The 24,179-nt window shown below is 39.8% G+C and overlaps 1 protein-coding gene and 1 non-coding gene across 3 annotated transcripts; one reads left to right on the top strand and one right to left on the bottom strand.

Annotated features, from left to right (window-relative positions):
* Positions 1-843: 843 nt before the first annotated feature.
* On the bottom strand, positions 844-23,507 carry rorc (RAR-related orphan receptor C). 2 transcript variants are annotated; one of them, XM_019892177.1, is made up of 13 exons: positions 23,183-23,507; positions 23,019-23,097; positions 18,513-18,539; positions 10,053-10,138; positions 9,418-9,559; positions 8,810-9,172; positions 7,535-7,636; positions 6,204-6,325; positions 4,301-4,433; positions 4,126-4,233; positions 3,938-4,048; positions 3,066-3,175; positions 844-2,986 (listed from the first exon to the last, which is right to left on the bottom strand). In XM_019892177.1, the coding sequence occupies exons 2-13, from the start codon at positions 23,068-23,070 to the stop codon at positions 2,816-2,818; spliced, it is 1,527 nt and encodes a 508-aa protein (XP_019747736.1). In that variant the 5' UTR covers positions 23,071-23,097; positions 23,183-23,507; the 3' UTR covers positions 844-2,815. The 2 variants fall into 2 exon arrangements, with proteins under 2 accessions (XP_019747736.1, XP_019747738.1); XM_019892179.1 differs by lacking the exons at positions 18,513-18,539; positions 23,019-23,097; positions 23,183-23,507 and adding an exon at positions 16,419-16,527.
* Positions 19,047-19,128, top strand: trnas-uga (transfer RNA serine (anticodon UGA)). Its single transcript has one exon. It is a non-coding gene; the product is annotated as a tRNA-Ser (tRNA).
* Positions 23,508-24,179: the final 672 nt, after the last annotated feature.

Raw genomic sequence — 24,179 nt, forward strand, 5'->3', positions numbered from 1 at the left:
AAAAAGTTTTGCCATGATTTATCTTTGGTCTGTTTTTATTTGTCACAAAAACCTGGCTTTTGAACACGGCTGTGTACACTTTTTATCCCAATGATTCAAGACGTTTTTTCGAGGCCTTTAAATTCCTTCTTATCGTGAGCCCGGGGTTACTGTGGCCTCCCAGATTCCACTCGGAGAAATAAGTGCGACCTCTGCACGGTCCCTCCTTCTCGCCATGTTTTGAAAAAACAAACGAGAGCAGCTCTGAGTCGTGCTCTGTAGTTTGTTGACTGCAACTTTTAAAGAATGTTGTTTAATTACTTACACTTTTACATGAACTCCAAAAGTGTCATGAATTGTGTTTAACTTTGAAGAGGACACATACATACTAATCTGAGCTAGAGAAGTTAACACGGTATGCAGTTAGCACAAAACCTTCAGGCTTTTTAGAGCAAAAAAAAAAAAAAACCCCTCAAGAAAACTTACCGGTACAAGAACAGCTGAACTCTATTTGGGCGCTGACTCTTATTTAATGTGTGAATTTGATTGGTTAATTCTGAAAACAGCCATATTCCAGTTATGAGGGTGTGCACATTTCTGCAACCACAGTGTCTCAGTTTTTTGTTTGTACTTCCCTTCTCAAAAATATTTCTTTCAAAAAATCATTTGTGATAACCAAGTAGGTCAAATTAATGTTTTTTGTCAACATCGTGGTTTCACAGAAACTAGCATTTGTCCAGGGGTGTGTAGACTTTTTATATCCATTCCGGTATATACAGTATCCATATACAGATCCACAAACATGTCCCTTGTGCAAGTGAATAAATTGCTTCTTACTGCAAAAAGTTGCTTTACATTTTTTAAATTTAATTGTAAGGATTTATTTGCACTGTTCATTACAACACAAATTCTCAACAAAAACATTTCCACAGAAGGAGCATAAAAAAGTAAATCAATAAAGCCCATTGAATGACATTTTAAAAGAGAATTCCTCTGTGCTATCTGTGCTAAGCTGTATTAGTTGCCAAAGTAACACCACAATAAAAAAAAAATGCTTATTGCAGATAAAAAGCAGCTGTGCGATGTGTCAGGCTCTTCTTAATCATATCCTCCTGACTCATCGCCATTTTTTTTTTTCATCTAACTTTCAATTGCTCTGGCGGCCTTTGTTTTGTCTACATGACAACATTTGCAGAGACCACTTCCAGTACAGCTTTTGTTCAATGCAATGCCAAGTCTGTGATAGTCAGAGCTAAGATGCCAACCAATACAGCATATCTGTCTTCAAGTGCCGTAAGAGCATGGAGTCGCCCTTGGATCAACATTTCCAACATTTTTATTTCCAAACCTTCAAAATAGAGAAGTGGTTGACACATTTCCTTGCGCTTGCAGTGTCAGCATTTTACTCACTTCATGTTGACAGACTTTAATCTTAACCTTATGCATGATAAATTGCTGTATTATTCTACAATTAATGCCACAAGCAATAGAAGCCGAAGCTTTGTTTTCAACACAATAAACGTTCAGTTCGAGTTCACGTGACACGTTTGTAATAATCATTCTGCTTCACAACATTCTGAGCACCCTGTTGAATATGCTGAGTGAATGTGATGGAAGTTCTGTAGGCTGTAAGATAAAAAAATAGTATCTAGTCAAGTTTACCAAAGCCCTACAGAGAGGGAAACAATGAGGGTTGCAACTGGATCACGTCACACTGCAAGCTGACACAGTCTTATAACATAATGTACATCTTCAGAAATAACATTCCAAAGAATGAAATTCAGGAATAATTCAAAAATAGTTCAGCTATCAAAATACAGAATTATCTGAGTGATGTGTTCTTTCAAGTTGTGGCGACTCCTATGATTCCACAATATAAAAATAGATTCTGTCACAAAAATATACACCCAGACAAACGTATGCGATCCAATACATTTCACTCCTTCTGCCTGAACCAAAATGATAGTAATGCTCAGATTTTATTGACACTTTTTGAGTTTTTTTTTTTGATCAGGAATGTGTATATACGGTAACCCCCCCCCCCCAAAAATGGCAAAAATATCAGCGGATTTAATTTTCTCTGTTATAAAGTTGAAAAAATACGATATATCCTTATTTGCTGTTTTTCTGCTCTTTCTGTGATGTCTTAAAATGCCAAAAAGGCTGCCAATGCTCTAGCTAATAGGAAAGTAGCAACTAGTATGTAATGTTTGAGTGATACATTCTGACTTAACTTTGTCAAGGAGGAGCTCAGTTTCGCCTGGGATGTTAGCGGAAGTCCAAGACTCTTCACTGCATTTGCATGATTTTCCTTTGCTGAGCGGCTATTAAAAAGCTAAATTAAATCATATGTCCGTCATTTCTATTTTAAAAATAATGCTATAAAGGGAATTTCAGAAAACAGGACCGCCGGACACTTTTTGCAGAAATATGAAAGACTGAGAGCAGCCTGTGGTTAGCGCGTGCGCCTCACAGTTCTGAGGTGTTCAAATTCTGGCTCCGGCCTTCCTGTGCGACGTTCTTGCCGTGCTTGTGTGGGTTTTGTCGAGCTTAATCCAGCATCCCCCTACTTCCTAAAACATGTGTGTTATGTTAATTAAAGACCCAAAATTGTTCAAAGATGTGAATGTGAGTGTGAATGGCTATTTTTTTTATACCTGCCCTGCAATTGACTGTCGACCGACCCAGGTTGTAACCTGAGCCACATGTACTATATTTGCATAGTTCATGATCCAGTAATATTGTATTGGATCTCACAAAAACTGTGTGTGTGTGTGTGTGTATGTGTGTGTGTGTGTGTGTGTGTGTACGTGTGTGCGCACTCTCTTGAGTGTCATCAGTGTGTGATTCCCGGCAGCAGCATCAATTCTGCCTCTGAAGCAAACAGCTCTTTGTAGAGCGGCGGGAAAAGAGAGTTGGCGGTGAGCGGGTAGCGCTGACTGAACCAGCGCAGCTTCTCCATATGTAGACTGCAGAGTGAACGTAACACGGACATCCTCTGGTACAGCTGCAATAAATACAGAAATAAATAAACAGATAAATTATTACTGTGCATTTTAGCCAGCCTTCTATTTTACTGCATATACCTTGTGCATTAGACTGTCCCGGTTGTCTTTGTGTAGAATGTGCGTGAGACCCAACACCACACTTCTTTGCACTCGCTGCACCCTTCCTCTGTCTTCCAGACATGGACGATCTGCACAGAAATAAACAACAAAGTCATATCATAACATAATAAAGTCATCCCAGAGTTTGTGCTGGTTCGTTGCGGGCCTTGTCAATTTGACAATGTCAAAAACCAACCACACGGGGGCAACACGGGAACATCATAATCCAAATCTCCTACATACAGGTACCGGTAATAATGAAATTGCACTGAGTAATGAATGCACAATTGAGGTTGTTGCAGTGCACGTGCACCACAGCAAACTGCAACTATTAAAAAAAATATTGAAAAATGATACCGCCCTGAAATTGTCAATCAAAACTAATAAGAAATGTACTTATCTTATTTTGGGACCACATTGAACTGAAGAGTTGAAACATAAAAACTGGCATTTCAATTTTTTTGTGAATTGAGTAAAAAAAAAAACAAAAAAAAAAAAAAACGGAACTAACGCTTAATCTTAACTGCAGCCAAACAATTAATCAAATTAAACAACGCAAAATGTAGTAGAATGCAATTTTTAACCGCCCCCTCCCAAGGCTTTATTTAACACAATATATTTACCACAAGTCTAACTTATAAGACCAAAACATTTATGTATAATACATCTGATATCGTTTATTGAAATGCAGATTAATTCATTCTTTTTTTTAAAGAGGGCTTGATTGCACAGTTTGTCTAAATGGCGCTTGGCGGCTTTTGCGTTTGCACTTCTCAACTCTACCTAATGAAGTGTCCAGTTGATTTAATGCCAGCGGTAAATACAAAACTGGATGAGTGAATGAATCCAACCTGCATTGATCAAGACCAGAGCACTGAAGAGAGCCACCTGCTGATCGGTGAGCCTTAAAGCACACACGCTGTGAGCAAAGTCGAACACCGCGGTTATTAAGTCGCCACATGCTGCAAGAGAAAAGCCGGGACGTGTCATTGAGTGGCCCAAAGATTTCAAGAGTGCCTTCGTGTAGAAGAGGCCTCACCCAAAGACTTGAAGACTTCAGTTCCTGCAAATTTGCCATCAAAGAAGACGGTGTTGTTCTCTGTGTTGAAGAAGCGGCTCATCCTCACCAGAACAACCTCCAAAGAACCTGAGGTCAAAGGAAGACTCACAGTTGTATTCAGATTTGAAGTGGCGTGAAGGGAAAGTGAACTCACCGGTTTTGAGAAGGGCGATCTGGTCGTTCTGACTGAGGAAACGGAATCCAGGGATGTGTTTTGCGAACTCCACAACGTACTGCACGGCATCGGTCAGCCGGATGGCACAGTGCTGCCACATCTCATCCACTGACTGAAGTCAACAAATTTGATTCATGGTAAGTCCCAGCCATGACTGTAATACCGAAGCTGAGTTTGATTTGTTTAAATATAAACTGTACCAGGCAAAAGTATGCATTAAAAAAAACTGAATTCACAGAATTATTGATCATTTATTTCCTCTATAGTTGAGGAAGTGTATTGTACTCAAAAATGCTCATCCCGAATGAACCCAGCGTAATGGCGCCAAAAGAAAAGGACGTATCTATCTTTTTACGAAGAAAAAAGAAAACTCAAGATAAATGCTTCTCATTGCATAATGGTTTCCCTTAGCCAAAGACAAATATTAAATTATTGGCCCACACACTCCCTTGGCTATAAAAAGTTGTTCTCTCTTTAACCCTTTCAGGGACAGCGGTTACTACAGTGGACAGTGTATCATGTTACACGGTGCATGAAAGGGTTAATTGCGTAAAGACAACGGAGGCCATTCGCCATGCATCTTCAGTAGAAACATAATGAACAAAGTCGGAGGTTATTCACCAAATCACTCAATATGCGATAGGGAAGTGGTTTTTAAAGTAAGTACAACAATATCATAAGCTAGGTATGCTGAAAGTCAGTTGAATGTTACATTGTGATCGCTTCAAAGTTGGTCAATTAGTACAGTGGTACCTATACTTACGAACATCTCTTCAAATGAAATTTTCAAGTTACGCAACGCCTCTACAGGAAAATATTGCCTCTTGTTCAGAAAGAAATTTCAAGATACGAAAGGTAAAAATACGTGTCGCAGCTCCTAGTTTCCTGAACGCAACATACTTATAGCTGCTCTGCCATTGGCTATTACCGAGCATCTTCCTGGCATCCCATTGGTTAAGAGGGACCTCTACCGTGTGTGTCTAAGTGTGTAGAATCTACACTCTATCTGTCGATAGAAGAATGCGTCTATGCAGCGTCCTCGTCATTCGGCGCTCGGGCCATAAGGGGTTCCGATAGTTTTACGTGAATGTCAATCACCCAGAAAAAATGTTCACCAGTCGGAGATCGCTCACTATGCTGATGTTTGCCTTGGACATTTTCGAAGGATTGTTAAAAGCTGATAAAAGCAATCGTCCTTGGATCAGTTCTTTACAAAACGCCAGGCAAAAACTATGACAGAGAGAGAACATGGATTAAAGAGGGCAAAAAACGATGCGAACGCAGTTAAAAGTTAAATGACCGTCATCTTTTTTCTTTACTCTTTGTTTTTTTACATTATGCACAGCTCTCATTTATTGTGCAATCATCTAATTGTAACATGTTTTTGTTCCATATTTTGATACATTTTTATGCTTTAGAAAACATTTGTCTGAATTTTGGGAGGGCTTGGAACGGATTAGGGCATTTAAAACGCATCTCTACTTACAAACATTTTCTAATTAAAAAATTTCTTCCAGAACCAATTAATTTCGTAAGTCGAGTTGCCGCTGTATTTAAAAGTTAGTTAGTGAGTTAGTTATTTATCTGGTAATGGCCTGATTATTCAAAAAACGTGGGCAAGCACCACTATGGGGACCCACTTTTTTAACCTCCAATAATAGTTGGGCTTTGGTGGAGTTGCGTGTCATTCTAGTAAGCAAGTGAGAGAGGAAGGGAAGAAGAGAGGGTGAACAATCTGAAATTCATGTTTTCTTAGTTTCCTGTTTGGTTGATCAAACAGAACAGTAGCCGCGGTCTCGAGCGTTTTGAAAGGGAGCATCTTGCTTTGAGAAAGCCCTTCGCGTGAACACAAGAAGAGGGTAGGCATGTGAGTGGGAGTTACTTTGCTCTGGTAGGCTTGGATCTCCTCCCTGCTGAACATTTTCCACTTGAGCGCCTGCAGCTCCTCTGCTCGGTACTGGCAGGTGTCTTTGTTGGAGCGCACGATGCTGTCGCACAGCTCATCTAAACAAATAGGAAAAGTTATCAGAAAGATGATGTGGACATTATCGCTTTGAGCAGTGATTCTTCAACATAGTTTTCAGTTTTGGGGGCTGTATAGGTGAGACATCGGAGATATAATTGACTATCCAGTTATATATAAGAGGTGCAACTCCAATCATACCTCCCGCCAGAGGAAGTGATGCATAAATCAGTTCTTCAAAATCCAGCCATTAGAAAGTTATGGCAACATTGTTCATTAAGAAAAAAATGACAACAAAATTCATGCTAAACCTTGCCAAAAGACAAAATTCTTACAAAAGTACAGTGCAGATTTCATTTGGTATTTAGAAATGGGGCATCCAGTAGTTATTTTGAGAAAATGGGCTGCAGAAGCACAAATGGCTTCTCGCACAAACATGAAGATCGCGAAAGCATTTGTCATATTTGCAGATCATTAGGCTCTAATTTCTGTCAAATGTTATTTTGCCATCATTGAAACTTTAATTTGAAAAGATCCTTTTATTTGTTTTTGATTAAATGTATTTATTTTTCTCATCAGTTATTTTAGAGTGCCTTCTTTTTTTCTTGCTGTATAATATCGAATCACTAGTTATTTCTGTGTTAATAACCCTGACTTGATACTAAATTTGTTCTTGTAGAAGCTCGTTTTGTTCCATGAACTGTTCATCTTTTTGTATGTTCAGTTTTACATGCAGCACTTTATCGAGACTATCACATTGTGAAATGTCATTCAATAAATATTTTTAGCTTATTAACTCAACTCAACTGTATTTATAGAGCACTTTAAAACAACCCTCATTGTATACAAAGTGATGTACATGGAGCAAAATAATTCCTAAAACAATAAATTCATAACAAAGACAGTAGAAAGCACAAAAACAGTCAAACTAAAAATCAAGTCTCATGCTGAGTCAAAAGCCAAAGAATAAAAAGTAGCTTTAAGACGGGTAGGGAGGGGGCTTATACAGTTAAACTGTACATGGGTTTCCTTTGGATATTTTATTGATCCTGTGAAGGAAATTGACGAAAGTAGAGGCAGGAGGTGGATTTGAACCCCTGCCTCCAAAGAAAGTGGAGCCTTAGTCCCGCAATTTAGACTGCGCGTCCACCGTACCATGGAAATAACATGCATTTACGAATCATACCAAAGTTACAACATGTATATGCTCGGCCCGGAAAACATTCCTCCAAACTGTCCTGTTAGTTCACCTATATTGCGCAGAGAGTGAGGATAGGGCCCGCGAGGATCCTCGGGTGGATTATAGGGATGAATTGCCATTGGGTCATGTGAGGACGGTCTGGATTCCAATCCTAATGTGGGGATGAGAGAATGGAGACGATTAAGACAGTACTATGTTCATAATCACTCCTTATTCATTCACTATCTGGCGAGTTTGCCATTTTGTACAGCGGTTCGAATGAGACGTGAATATCGGTGCCCACAATGTAACAGAAAAGTAGTGAACGATAATGCTCACGAGAAAAACAAATACAGTACATCACACGACAAATACAGAAAAATAAAGCATTTGCCGTTTTCCATGGTATTGATTGAATGTGAGATGTGTGGCGACAGCTCTTTTCACAACAAGCAGCAGTTTGGCAAATATTGAACAATTCTTCAAAAAGAGGCTTCGGGCAGTTGAAAGCCACTCACGGTTGACGTTTGTTGTCAAACTAAACAGAGAACAAAGGCAATTATGTGTTGTGTATTTATAAGAACCACATAGCTTTTGCCTTAGTAAAGTCCGGTTAGCTAAATGCTAATAAACAATGCAAAACACTAGAGATGGGTTGACGAATAGCATCGGTGCTAGGTTAGTTTTACATTTTATGCAACAATTAAACACAAAGAGTGGACTAATACAAGTAGACAGAGAATATAACAATATTCACAGGCAGATAGTCTTTATCCTCTGTCAAATAATACTGCAGCTCGAGTTGTGACCCTCTCCTCGATCTCTAGATGTACTGTATATCCGCAGGTCTGTACTATGCTGCCCCCAGGTGGACAAGATGTGCACACCAGAAGGTGCAATCCTATCACAATGACTTAATCGTAATACACAAACTGTTTCACGTTCTTTCCATTTTATTTAATGACGTTATGATTTTGTATTGAACAACATTATAGAGTGATATTTTCCTTAATACAGTACACATTACAATTTGTAGTTTTTAAATCACTCAACTTTAAATGATAGAATTCTATTCTCATTTGCTTTTAGAAAAATATTTAACAGGGAACGTAAACCACATTAATCCGGTATCGTGTAATTATGCAACAGCAATGACCTAGTTAACGGTGTGCCCGGGTAGTGCTCGAAAACTGTTTTTCATTTGAGTGATAACTAAACAAGAGTTCCACCTATTTAAAAAAAAAAAAAACTATGCAGTGATTAGACAGTCGGAAAAGAATGGTTGATTCAGAAAACAGCCAATGAAAACAATAACATTGAGTGTGTTCATAGTGGAGGGCATCACCTCTCAAATCAGCGTGTCCACTGGTGTCTACCCTCGGGTGGGCTCTGGATGAGGGCGAGACGCCGGAGCTTCTGTAGATCATATCGGACACTTGCGGCTGGTTGGGGGAGTACAGTACGTAGGGGTGAACATCAGGACTGAAAGACAACGGCTCAGAATCGCCCGAGTAGGTGTAGGCTGAAGTCATGGGCTGAAGAAGCTGTGGGGAACAGTCTTGGCGCTCCTTGGTGTGGTAGGACAAGCCTGAGTGGGCGTCCACTTGCAGCTGCTGTTGCTGCTGCTGCTGCTGCTGTAGTCTGTGACGCTCAACCTCAGCGATGAGTGCGTCCCGCTGGTGCTTGGACATCCGACCAAACTTCACAGCTGAAGGGGACCGTAAACATTTCGTAAGCTAGCGTTTGTTGCGTGGGATATGTTTTGGACTCATCGGTAATAAGTGAAAAATGCTGATCTAGACAGACCGAATTTGTATCAAAAATATTTTTTTAGCCTTCCCACTTGTAAAGTATTCCTTAGCGCCTCTTCTAACCCTCGCTTTCAAGGACACAAAAACAAGTCTCTTTCGTAGAGTTCAAATCCAAATAAGGCGTAAAGGGTGTATGCTTTACCGTCTTTGCTCATGCCCAGGGCCAAGCACTTCTGCAGACGGCAGTGTTGACAGCGATTGCGGCTGGACCGGTCGATGGTACAGTTACTCTGCCTGGAACAGGAGTAGGACACCGTGGGCAGCTGGCTACGCCGGAAAAATCCCTGAGGCATGAAGAGTTTGACCACAGACGAAGAGGGATTATTAGCTTCGTTTCCTCAAACCTGAATTGTAATTTGTGTTTTATATGTGCCACTCTTTCTAAAAAGACTGTTGTCTGCCTATATAGTGCATTTAGAGTATTTTTATATTTTGGCATTGTGTGATAAAGCATTATTCCAAATTCGATTTGAAAAAATGTTCTTTTTTTATTTTAATCACTTAAAACAATATGAAATTAACACTATTATTATTTGCAATTATTATGATCAAAAATGAATTTATTCGCTCTTTGGATAAGCCGAAACATAAAATGTGTAAATTGGAAGCACTGTGAATACCGGTAGTTCCCATTTGCATTGTAAATGTATTTTCCCTTTGTTTCAGATCGATTGAATTCATGAACTTTTTTAAAAAATGATTTGAAGCAGTCACTTTAGAGGCTATTGTTTGCACACAAGCAATTAAAATGTCAAATTTCTCATGTGTTTGTCTCACCTTGCAGCCTTCACATGTAATGACTCCATAATGAACTCCGGAGGATTTATCACCGCAGATCTTGCAAGGGATAACTTCAATCTGAGCTGAATAGACACAAAATGTTTTTTGTTAACATACTTTAATACAGCAGCAACGGGACATAGAATTCAACAATCTGCTCGCGTGACAATGTCATTAGAAATCAAGCAAAAAGTTAGGCATTCAATTATGGTCAAAATTTCAGGCGATATGCAGAGTGCAAAAAAAAAAAATTGTTGCGATGCACTCAAAACTAAAAAGTCTTCAAAATCTTGACAGAGTTACTGCACGTGTAGTCATATGGTGTAAAGTGTGTAAACACTATGTACAGTGGATGATCCATCAAAGAAGAAGACATTCCAGTCGTAGCTGAAGACAAACAGCAACATTTTGGCTGTACAAATCAAGAAATACAGTTTATAGCATACATTTGACTCTATCCATCCATCCATTTTCTAATCCGCTTTTCCTCACGAGGGTCGCGGGCGTGCTGGAGCTTATCCCAGCTGTCTTCGGAGACACCCTGAACCAGGTGCCAGCCCATCGCAAGGCACACATAGACAAACAATCATTCACGCTCACACTCACAACCAGGGACAATTTAGGGTGTTCCATTAACCTGCCACGCATGTGTTAGGAAACCGGAGTACCCGGAGAAAACCCACGCAGGCACGGGGAGAACATGCAAAACTCCATACAGGAAGGCCGGACCCGAAATCGAACCCTTCACTTCTGCACCGTGAGGCGGACATGCTAACCAGTCGACAGACGTGCGACCGGAAATTAAATACATAAAATGAAACTAAACAGCTAATATGTATATTGTGATGAGCATTTTTTTTTCTAATTTGAAAGTTGAATTCCCACTCTGACAGCAGGCAATGTACTTCCCCCTCGAAATCAAATGATGTGAAAGGAGAAGCTAGTTTCCATTACACTATCACGAATAATGACAAAAATGCCATCAAATCGAGGCGGCTGTCTTGTGTGGAGGTGGAATTTGTACAAATGGAGAGAGGCGACAAGTGTGGGGGTGTGAAACCTCAAAGTCTTTTCAAGTGGTTGACTAGATTGTCAAGTTGTGTTTTTCTCAGCCAAATCCTTCTCTGTCTCGCTCATCAAGGACATGGCTGCCAGTAATGCTCTCTCGCGACATCATTGCCAGTAATGGCCATCCCCCCTATGCCCCTAAACACTCCTAACCTCAATTAGCTCTTACATCTGGGTCAGTTCTGTTGCTTTACACACACACACACACACACACACACACACACACCAAAACAAATTGTGAAAATAAATGATTGATGAGCAAAGCTGAGTTCTTCTCATCTTTGCAAGAAGGATTGACAGTGTCAGTGATGAAAAACAGAAAACGAAGCGAGCAGACTTGTCCGACAGCATTTTTTTTTTTAATTGATTCTGACTGACATTGTTCCTCCTGCGGCGAATGCAAAAGAAGACAAGAGTTTTTGTTGATTTGTCTCCTGCTTGTGTCAAACTGTGTCAGGGTGTCTTCGTGTTAGTGTGTCAGTGTGTGCCCTTCTTTCCTGGTGCCATACTTATCACCCTTATCACCGAAGAGACCAACAAAGGGACAACCTACAGTCAGATTGTGACGAACAATTTCACTGTGTGAGTGCCGGAGAAAATTTATGAAAACAATTCATGCAACATTCTAAGAAAGGTTTATTATTTTAGTATTAAGTATGAGAATTTGTTAGTTGAATGTTTTGGTGTAAGGGTTTTTCGGACTATAGGCCACACTCTTTCAGTTTGGCTGGTCCTGTGACTTATACTCAAGTGCAACATATGCGCGCGCGCACACACACACACACGCACACACACACACGCACACACGCACGCACACGCACACGCATACGTACGCATACACATTGTGTTGACAGCAGTGAATGAGTTGCGGTTGGATTAGAATTTTCAGCTTCTAACTGTGGAAATGATTTCCTTTTTAGTTTAAAATGACTTACTTTAACTAGAATCCCGCATCACATTGTGGCCAAAGGTACAACAATAATTGGATAGTGCGCCTTTTGGTGCTTAAAATAGTAAATCCTTGTAGTGGCGGAAGCCGTATGCTAAACGAGCGAGACATCACACATTAGTTGAGAAGACCTACTTTAGCGTGCTAATGAGGGCCTTCTAGCATGCAAAAGAAAGTGGTGGTGGTGGTAATGCACTAAAAGTATTGGCCAATCACTATAAGAAAGAAAGAAATAGAAGAAGAAGAGGAAAAAAAATCCTCGGGAGGTTGAGAAAGTGAACTTTATGGCATACTAACTGAGCTAGAACTGAATTCTCAAATTAAGCTAATGGCTGGTGTTATGATACAATACAATACAATACATCTTTATTTATGTAGCACTTTCACCACAACTACATCTGTAACAAAGCGCTTGACTGAACAGTTCTCCCAGCAGCATAGGTAGGACATGTTTTTTTATTTACACCTGCATCCTTGTTCCTCAGTCAGGTCTTTTCTTGATCGGCTACAGTACGTTTCACAACGCAGATCTTCGAATAATGACTCAGGAGTTTTCTGCATTCCCCACCTGATGATTTTCAGTCATAAATATTGAAGACGATTCATACTTAAGGTCGGCGGGGCCGGGCCCTTGCAGACAAATTTACTCTAAACACACCTCAGACCACATTATGGTCTTATAAAACATAAAATCATTTGCCGTTTGTGATCGGGAGGGGCAAAATGCTTAGTAATACACTCTCCCATTTATACACAGTGGTGGTGCACTAGGAAAGAATGTAAACAACTTCTCCTTCAGGTAGAATAAATACAACCTAATCATTCTTTCATGTCTTTGTCCGTTATAAAACACTGTGGTCAAAATTGCAGAGTGGTGACAACACACGTTTTGGGAGGTGCAGGATGAGCCCAACGAAGGAAAGAGCGGTCTCGATCAGCGGCCTCTGCTTTTTCGCAATTTCAGTTGTGATTGTCAACCTCAAAACAACAGGAAATCCACCGTGACCCACAACCTTTCACTGTTCACACATTTGTAATCACGCACCGCGCCGACAGCCTTCCAGCAACTTTCCATGCAAGGGTGGACCTGATTTTGCGCAGTAACTGATAAATGTCATGTAAACACGTCAGATTGGCAAAAGTGAGGTCCAATGGGACGTATTCGTGCTTTCAGGTACGACCCAAGATGTACCTGTTCTTTTGACTAAATAAACAAGCATTGAATACAAAACTATTTACTCAAAAGCTGCACTCAAATTTTCACTTGGGCAGTTTGAATGATGTTCAAAAAACAAACACTGTTCCTGTATGTGAGTGATTGTGAGTATTTTTTAACAGATGGTTTTATATTTCAAATCTTGTTTAGGAATCTGTATGTATTTTTGTTTATAGAGGCATTTGATCTCACAATTTTAGAGAGAACGTCAGAATTCATTGGATTTCTTTTTACCTGCATTGCCTGCTCCTTGAGCAGAGGAGTTTCTTAATAGAATATAAACAGAAGGAAGGAACTGAAATCTAGATTATATCACGCACACAACTTTTGCACAACGCTCTGGGGTTTGCGTGTGTGCTTGCATGCGTGTGGGGTGGAGGGGGGGGGGCATCTGGTTGGGTGGGCGAAACAGATCTGCTTCAGACAAAAATCACCTGTCAGCAGTCTGTGCTACACACTGTAAATGGACAAAAAAAAAACCTCAACTTTCCTGTGACGGAAGTTTGTCTTTGGTACCAGTAGTTAAAAAAGAAAAACACCCACACGCAAACATTATACAGGTATATATATAAAATAATCGTGTGGGCTGCAGGCATGACCAATCAATTCAAGGATAATCTACCTGCTGCACAAGTAGCGTTTTTGTTTACATTTTGATTTGCTGTCACGCGTATGCACATTTTTTTTCAAGCAATAGAAGGCAGTTTACCATTCAAAAGAGTTGAGTCTAAAAAAACGTAACACTTGAAATAAGTTATTTAAAAAATATATATATTTTTCCCCCCCTGACAAACAAAATAAGGAGATAAGTTTGAGGGACCAAAAAAGTTGTTCTTTTTATGCATCAAATACATACGCAAACTGTACTGGAGATTGGCAATACTGACTGTGCTTTTGTAAACTTTCCCTCTCTGCCCGCAGCCAAGCTGTGACATGTTAGCCAGTGACAATGGATACATATTGAAGTTTGTTAAATTCCTATTTAACAGCTCATGAATATTTAGTTCCATGGGTAAGGCATTCAGGTGTGCACAGGTTAGAAATATCTAATTGAGGTGGGGTTCTTGAAACAATGTCACACCTGTAAGAGGTGATAGGACCCAAAAAGATTGAGAACACATATTAAGTTGAAAAATAGACAATAGAAAGTGCACAATCTCAAAAGAATTTAAATGCCTTTTTTAAAGGTTTACAGCATTTATTATGACCTCAGTTAATTGAGGTATTCTGTTCAGACAATATTTAAATCAAATTTAAATATCTTTGTTTTGTTTTTTTTTGACAAACTGGAAAGCCTATTTTAAAAATGAAATTATATGGATAATAAATTAAACTAAGTGCACCATCACACTATTGTCACGGTTGGGCAATTTTATTTGACTTGGTCTTGTGAGGGCGAGTGTGGGGATGTGAACCCGAGTTCAGGGGACCGGGGAAGCAATGCAGGAGAGCTATACAAAAAAAAAAAAATTTCAATTCTATTCAATGCGAGAAAACCTCCCAACATGACACTGCTCGACGACTTGATCGCATCAGATCTGATCTACTTTGAAGTGATCCATTTGGAAAGCCGTAATGGTTTGACATTCACAAGCGCGTATGAATCAACTCGACGCTTGTTTATCATTTGCCATATTTTTGGAAGAAATGTGTCACCTGCCAGACTTGCGCGCTTTGATGTGAAGACTTTGATAAAGACGCTGCAGCGCAACAGAGGAAACCCTTTCAGAAGAACAGACGCAGGAATCCCCCAAATGTCGCACAGCATTCGCAATTCATTTTGTTTTCACTGATCCCCCCCCCTTCCCCCCCCCTATGCGCATTGGGATGTGATATTCGATTTCATCACTCATTGTTAAATCTTGACACATTCGAATATGATCACCATCTCCTCTGCGACTTGTTAACAGCACATTCACCGGACAAAACGGGTGGCGACAAATGAGATCACAAATGATGAGTTGGCAAAGAAAATACTGCTTGCTTTTCATAGACCCTGTCGGAGAGTTACTCACCTCACAATATTTTTATTATTGGAGTTGTAGATATTACAGTGACGTAGCATCATACTGAGAGAAACTTTGAAGATTATGGTTAGCTCATTTAGTGACATAAGAGTCAAAATATTAGAAACAGCTCTCCGTCCAACACCATGACCACAATCATTTTGAGAATATTTTAAACAATCACCTGGCTGATTGGAAGACTTCAGACATAACTTTTGTTTGTTTTGAAGCCACGGTTGCACGGTCGTACCGAAATAGGTTTCTTGAAACGTGTGAAAGGACAGGTAGCGTTAATGGGATATTATTGTGATTTTAGACACTCATAAAGACAGGTGCTATCGAAAATGGTTGGATGATATAGATCAAGTAGATTTGGATGGATTTAAGATCTGCGGCCAAGAGTGAGGGCGGATATAAAATGAAGTCATTTCATGTAACATTGAGAATGACAATGTGAATTCACAATTCCTTCTTTTTTTTGGGGGGGGGGGGAAACTAAACATACCTGCTCTAACTGCTGTAGATACAGTACGTGTGCTTGCTGGATATACAGTCACAGATTTTAAAAATTTGAAAAAAGTATTAGGTTGGTGTGTTGGAGAGTACTCAATGCGGCGTGCTCAGAAAACCGAGATGAATACATTTGACCCACAAGTGATCATCATAAATAATCAATTGTTGCACGCTTAATTCATTAATGTAGTATCGCCCTTGGAGGACATGTTAAAAATTGCCCCAACAGAATAACGTGATGACAAAGTAAGACACCCTGAATAAAGAGAAAATTCTTGGAGATGCAGCTGGATAGGATCAGATAAAATATTATAACGATTATCTCATACAGTACATGTGTCAAAAGTGGAATTAAGAGAAGATTACAATTTAGTTGGAGTATTAGATAAGTGTGCAAATCAATACCCCAAACAGGCAATGCAGTTTGAGTTGACAAGGGCAGAGAAAGCCTTGTCAAAACTGCTCCAGTGCCGGACTGGATCCTTCACGAACCAACTTGGATCCAATCAGTAGCCAAATGTTCACCCGCTCCACTGAACATGACATCAAATGTTACATTTCACACACGCCTGCCCACACACCCGCCAGCTACAAAAGAATTGGATGCCTACCTCGCATCATCCTCAGTCCTGCACTTGTCACAGACGTTTGTCCCACTTTCACAAACTCACTTGTCCTCTCCTTACGACTTTGACGGGCACCACCTCATCCAGCTATTGAGTGAGACAGGTTGGGGACATGTTGCGGCCTCAGCAGCGCACATCATTTGCAACGGGGGAGGAGGCGTGTAGGGTGATGGGGGGGCACCATCTTTCTTGTCCGTATGAGAGAACAAAGATAAAGAAATGGGACTGTCCCCCAAATCTTTTCAAAAGGGGACTTTTTCCTCAAAGCTTTGTTGTCGCCTATCTTTACCCCACTCACACTTGAAAATGCTTTTTTTTCCTTTGCGGTTTCACTCAGATTGATGTTTGAGAGGGGAAAAAAGTGACACATTCTTAAAATAGTCTCCTGCCCTGCACAGACGTGTTGGTGAAACATCTCTTATAAAATCCTACAAAGATACATATATTCTTCCACAATTAGTAATAATACTGCACTAAAATGTAGCAATGCCACCTCCCGTAGAAATCCAGTGGAAAAGAAAAGAAGTTTCCCAGAAATGCCCCAATTTGATGGTGTCCTTTATTAACAGAGTGAATAATATGAATGCATAACAATTCAAAACATAATGATAAATGCTTTTAAATCCGGATTTAAAAAAAAAGAACGCTCTTTTCCCGCACCTATGATTAAGGTCTTTCAAATATTTTTAAAATCATGGTTTTAAAAATCTTGTTCTTGCACTGTATGCCCTTTTAGTAATTTTAGTAAGTTCTAACAGGCGCCATCATAAAACCTTTATTAACTGTACAAGCAATTTACCATACAAGTATGAGTACAAATGATCCCTGTCTAAGACACAAAATGACACAAGGTGATAAACATCTCATTTATTGAGCTCCCACATATACTGTTAAATAATAATGACTACCACACAAGTGTAATATGAAATGCACACAAACGACACCTCTAAGAAAAATTAGTCAATGTAGATTCACAGTGAAAATCAAAGCCAATGGGAATGGGAATCGAAACAGGAATTAAAAACCTGCCAAAATGTGACCAGTAACAGCTAAACATCGCTTAACTATGACTATTTTCCAACAGTTTTCAACTCTGATGACGCCGAAACGTTTGCTAACATTGTCCAAAAGCATTTGCACAATCTTTTAAAGGTGATAATCTCTGTTCGATTTCATTCGTACATCTGTTTTCGATACCATTCGGCTGAGGTGGGAGTAAGTCACAAAGGTGCAAGTGGCATGTGAGTCTCAAGTCAAACACTTCAAGTCTCAAACAAGCCGCAAGTTACTGTGGAAAAAAAAAAATCAAGCAAGGCAAGTCGCTACCAAATTTAAAGCATGTCGAGTCAAGTCATTACTTGGTTCAAGCAAGTAGTAAGTCAACTCAAAATCCATCATGTTCACTGTCCACATCGTTTGCTATTATTAAGAAGGAACTATGAAAAGCACCTGGATGAAATGCACAATGACAGCCCAGCTCATTGCTGAACAAAATTCCAAAATATAAATATAATCCCATGTTGCTTGGCACACTCAAAATTCATTCTTTTTGCAGCTGCACAGAAGTGGCCTGATATAAATAAAATTGATATATATTTTTTTATTTATTTTAACCAATGCTCCACCTGACACAGTCGTGTGGTGACGGATACTACGGTGCATGTAGCATCTCGTCTTTCATAACGCATCCAGGTGCGTTGTGGATGCGTTACCCACTTAAAAAAATTGGTACCACTGGAGATGCTATCACTGTGTTGAGCAAGGCTGCTGCTGCTGCTGTGCGTGTGTGTGTGTGTGTGTGTGTGTGTGTGTGTGTGTGTGTGTGTGTGTTGGGGGGGCGGGGGTCGCAGTACAGGTGCAGCCCATGCACACACTATGTTGCTAATGGCTCAACTCAACGACGCTCCAGTGTTTGAATGTGTCGTTATTTTCTGTGAGTTTCTAAGCAGGTGCAATTGATACTTTCCCTACCAAAGACGTAAACCACATTGCATGCAAAAATATCTAGCACAAGCACACAATGTCTTTACCACACACACACGCACGCACGCACACGCACGCACACACAGTTGCACTTACTCAAATGAGTCTTCTTGGACACTGCTCCTGTGAAAGACAAACACACAGTTAGCTTACTCAACATTTCAACACTGTAAATTCTTCAAGTTGTGTTAATGGCGATTTTCACCACGAAAGAATACACACAACATGCATATTATGTAAGTGTACTTATGTGCGCCCCACTTGAGGCTTAAACTTGAATTCAACAGTCAAATCTGCCTACTGGTGTTTGTAAACGTATCTGCAGCAAATGTGAGATAGCAAGTGAAAGGTCTTCATTATCCAAAATATAGAAATTGTGCCAAACAGGCAAGCCTTGACCTTCGCAATGAGCTCTTTGACGTCAGTTTCAGTCGACAACAGACAGCACAAGACGGTACAGAAGCGATACAAGACAGGATCGCAGTGCCTGTGAGCAATTAATCTGCTTCATCCTTATTCCACAGAAGCAATATTAATCAGAATACCGTTTTTAGACTAATCGGGACACATAGAACGCTGTTGGACCGTACGCGCTCATGTTCCCTCGCTCACGAACGAGTATTGCTATCTGCTGCGATGGCCGAGTGGTTAAGGCGTTGGACTTGAAATCCAATGGGATCTTCCCGCGCAGGTTCGAACCCTGCTCGCAGCGACTGAGCAATCGAGTACGTTTTGGGCATTATTTACGAAATCTACCAATAAACAATAAGTCAAAGGTTACGTCCAGAGTAACAGGTCGCTGACCAGTCTATTTCCCTTCGTCGAACGTGACACTTGCGGTGTTAATTAACAACACAGCAAACTACTAAAGACCTCTGAACCCGGTGAGTAGACCAAGAGTTTTGATTGAATTTGCCACAAATGAGTTCTTCGGGAACTGACCCATAACAACCCCAATGCATTCAAACGGAAAACGGCATTTTACAATCCGGTACTCTTTAACCAACAGGGCAAACCTCAAAACTATACGTCTTTTTTCTTCCACTTAGAACTGTGTGCCACAACAGTCAAGACGATACTGCCCGAGTCATCCCACACATATGAACTCTTACGGGATATATTCACATGAACTGTTTGATCTAACTCAAACGGTATGTTTGTAAAATGTGTGAATGTTTTGCCTTTTCTATTATGTTCGATGCTGCATCCTGTGTTCCACATCGTTCAGGAAAACGTCTTAGCTGCTGTGTGTGAGTGGGTCGATTGGCGACTGCTCATGATGCGTTCAGTGGCAGCTCGGAAAAACGTGAAACAACATGTTCCAAAGGTATTGAATTGTTTTAAAACATTTTTTTTGTCTGCTGATTAGTGTGAAGGGCTACCAGTTTTATACACACAAATTTGCTAAAATCACGTACTTTAATAATCATAATAATTATAATAATAATGCTTATATCTTATATTTTTATATTGCATTCTGTACTGTGTACAGTTCTTTATTATTTTGTGCATGCAAATTGTTTCTTTTTCTACTTCTTCCCTCCAAATTTGCTGCTGTACTTTGCAAATTTCTCCATTGTGAGACAATAAAGGTTTTCTTATCTTATCTTATTTAATGTTTTAAATAACAATAATACTGTTGTGTATAATGATTTCATTAAACTAAAAGAAATGTAATCTAATCACCCTTCAATAATGCATTATTACTATTGCCAGCTGTTGAGTGTAAAAAAGCTAACCGCTGCATGTTAAAATTTTAAAATGACAAATTGTGTATTCATCATTAACTTTAAAGACATACACAAATACCGGAATGTTTGGACTACAACAGCAACTTTTTTCCTTGAACAACAGTGCATCTTTTTGTTTTTATTTTCCAATCCCAGAAGCATCACATACACGTCTTTTCTTCAGTTTTTTTCATTGCGCTCCAAGTGCTAACTGTTCATTTTTAGTTTTGTCTCATATTTGGATAAGTAATATGTACATTTTATGAACAATAGCAACTTCAGTATTAGAAGAGGTCTTTTTTAGTAACTTATTTAGTGATTCCTACCTGTGCTTGAGAGTTGAGGCTTTTCGCTTTAAGACACCACACTTGCCTTTGTTGTGTACACTCGGTTCTTTTATTAATGATGTTACAATCTTCTTTGCCCACACACACACACACACACACACACACACACACACACACACACACACACACACACACACACACATCAGCGCTGGCATCAAAAAAAATGTTAACAAAATGCAAAACAGTAAAAAACACACGTAACACTGAGATGAATCTCAGTTTGAAATGTTTGAGGCATATTTTTTTTTTTTAATTGCAGTATGTTTCCTATGAATAGAACATTTTGCGTCAGGGGTGTCAACCTTTGAGAAAGTAAGATCTACTTACTGGAAACCAGTTTGACACACCCTTCTGGAAGTACCAAATTTGCTCACATTACCTTTAATAATATTTTGTTATTGATAATTAATTTTATTTATCTATGTGAAGCCACTGGTCAACAGTGAGATTTGAACACTCTGTCTAGTCTTCACTGAGACGAAACAGAACATGTGACTCTAATAACACCAGACCACTGCAATCAGGTTTTAAACCTGCACCGGGAAGAGTCCACCGGAAGACAGGTCCTACACCTTAACCACTCTTCCATCGCATCTCATAATTGATAACAACAGCATAAGGAGGCACTGCAGGCAAATGAAATAGCACCCACATCAGCCACCAAAACCATCAGATCTCACCTAAGAAGAGCCTTCGCAGCATTATGAAATACTGAACAACCACATTGAAACTCTGCTTTCACTAGAATAAATCAACATCATTTGCACTACTAAGATTAGGCACTGCATCCCCAAACTGTCAAAAAAAATGTTTCTTGATCTAATTCACAAGTCCTTTCTTCTATGACTATGAGAATAACCACATGGCTTCCCCGCCTCTCATTTAATCACAACGTCATTGTACTTCTCATATGAACTAGGTGAAGAACCACACTCACCACACATACTTTGAAGAGACCCATAATCTAACAAAAAAAACTTCCCTACTATATAATTCAATGGAACCTGTAAAGTTTTGAAGCACTTAAACGATTTCACTTGAGTCCTCAGATCACGAGAACGAAGTTCAGAAAGCATCAAAGAAATGAATTTGTCTCTTTTGACCCCCCCCCCCCCACTCAACTCCAAAAACTGCCTGCAATGGTAAAAATTGGACGCTGAAAAATATTGCTTCATTTTTATGGATAAAATATTTAAACTAAATGAAATGAGTTGTTTGACCTCAGAGGTTCCACTGCAATATAAATGGATCTAATATTCCCATTACCTATTAACACCGCCCCCACTTTTTTGATAGAATTTTATTTATTAAACTGTCCGAGCCACCTTTGCACACCAACAGGGCAACTCTTGTTTCCATGGCAGAGAAACAAGTAGTCTCTTCTCAACGGAACACAGATTTATTTTAGCAAGGCTGGGAATAGAAAGCCATTGAGCAAAAAAACCAAAGCAAAATGAGGGCTAATCCCCATGGATTACTCCAGATTACTGCCATTTTTAACCCACTCACACAAAGCGAGTGGGACGAGGTGTGTTAGTGGGATGGAGAGGGCTCCAAGTGGATGAGAATGAAGATGCGATGAACCAGATGTACTGTTGCGGGAAACTAATGTCTGAGGTCCAACCTGAGCAATCAATGAAGCCCACCATGCAGTTCTCAAACACAAAATAGAAGGAACTGATAGAACAAGCCCAAAAGCATTTAACCCATGAAATTTCAAAATATACAATATAGTAAAACATGACACTCAACTTTTTTTTTTTATTGAGTCAATCTGTATTCATGAGTTTTTCACAATGTGTACGGCTCAGCGACTTTGAAATATAATCAGCGATTGTCCCCCCCCCCCTTAATATTGCTATTGTGACTTAATATGCCATTATTTTTTAAAGGTCTGCTGAACATGTACAGTATTGTATAACAAACACAAGCAATAAATTGATGTGTATTACAAAAAACGATAACTTTATTGTACATAAATGTTTTAATTTTAAAGCATAGATTTTTGTGAAAGTAAGTGCAATATATATATATAAAGCCTACCAAAAGACCAATATAAAACTGAATTTTTGTTTTCCAAATTGCAGCCATTGCAAATTAAAAAATTGCATTGTACATTGCGATGTTGATTTCAATTGGATTAATGGTTCAGCCCTAATGTAAAGTGACTTGAGGTAACTTCTGTTGTGAATTGTCACGACATAAACAAATCTGACTTGACTTAATTTGCTGGGGCATACCACAGCTGGGATAGGCTCCACCTCACCCGTGACCCTGAAGAGGACAAGCGCTGCAGAAAATGGATGGATGGACTATTTAAAACTAACCAGTAGCTATGCTTGTATAGTCTTGCTGGTCTCTGTCCTTGTGATTTACTAGTGGTGGTAATTAGAGGTAAATTAATTAAATTAGGTAAATCCCCATTGAAGGCCCATGCATCAAATGCATGGTACGCAACCGGAAATACAGTGCTGGATACTTTGTGTAAAAAAAATACATTTGGATCATCGTTAAAGCAAATGTACCTCTTTTGATGGAGTTGTCAGCAGGGGGCGCGTCACATTGTTCATAATCCATCACTTTCCCTGCAAACACCTGTCAGGCCTGCGCATGCGCACAAACAAACAGTCAAATTGGCTCTCCATTGTTGAAGTAAACATTTCCAAGTTGGCCCAAATCGGCTTGTTACCTGTTGTTCTAGCGGCCAAGCCGACGCAGACGTTTTAAAAAAACGCGCTGCCATTTGCAGACCACTTCCTGTCGTCACAGCAAGTTCCGGCGCGCGACGGCCATAGTTTAGACCAGTCCCCACTTGCCCCGGGCCGCTTTAGAATTGAAAGCAATCGTGTAATTCCAACAAACAGGGCAGGACACGACGTGGAAGGCGGTGGTAGTGCGGTTGGTCGGACCGCCGGCCCGTGGACAAGTCACTCCCCTGGATCCCTCCCTCTCTCGGGTGCTTCCAAGCGAGCGCGCCCTCGCTGTCCCGAGCCCGCAAGACTCGAGTTACGTCAATGACTATTACGTAATGGCAGCGGCTCATGTTCTGTTTGGGAACGGGCCGGTTAGGAAATATAATCCCATGTTGTTTGGCACACTCAATAATCCAAAGTGGACGTTACATATCACATTTTATTTAACGTGTTAATACAGACCAAACTGTATATTTGTGAATATGTTTATTACTGTGGTTGTACTTTGCAGTGGTGTAAAAGTGCAAAGCGTTGCTGGAGCTATTCCAATTTTTTTGACCCCTTCATAAGGTAACCAAAAGTTTGCAAATACACAACAACAAGTGCAGTCAATTATATACTACAGTTAACTGCAAGAAACATGTCATAGGGTGCTTTGAGGGACAAGAGACCAGATTTATGCGTTTTTCTCGAGATATAAACTGTCATCTGATTTTTTTTTTTCCTTGACATGCATAAAATTTTGGGTTACGAGCGCTGGTGGCAGTGAACTCAACTCTTCAATGCTGTTTATTGCGGCTCAGATGAATTGTGTTAAGTAAACAAAATGAGAATTAAATATGGTATTTAACCAACACACTTGCTTAATAATGTCTGCTAGCTTAATGCTAACACACAATGCAAAACGTCATTGATCGGCTAACTAATAGGATCACAGTTGTGGTGTTACATTTCTTAAACAACAGATATTTCAGTACTGTATACAAAGGGAGC

This window comes from Hippocampus comes, unplaced genomic scaffold, assembly GCF_001891065.2.
Source record: "Hippocampus comes isolate QL1 unplaced genomic scaffold, H_comes_QL1_v1.1 scaffold153, whole genome shotgun sequence".
Lineage (NCBI taxonomy): Eukaryota > Metazoa > Chordata > Actinopteri > Syngnathiformes > Syngnathidae > Hippocampus > Hippocampus comes.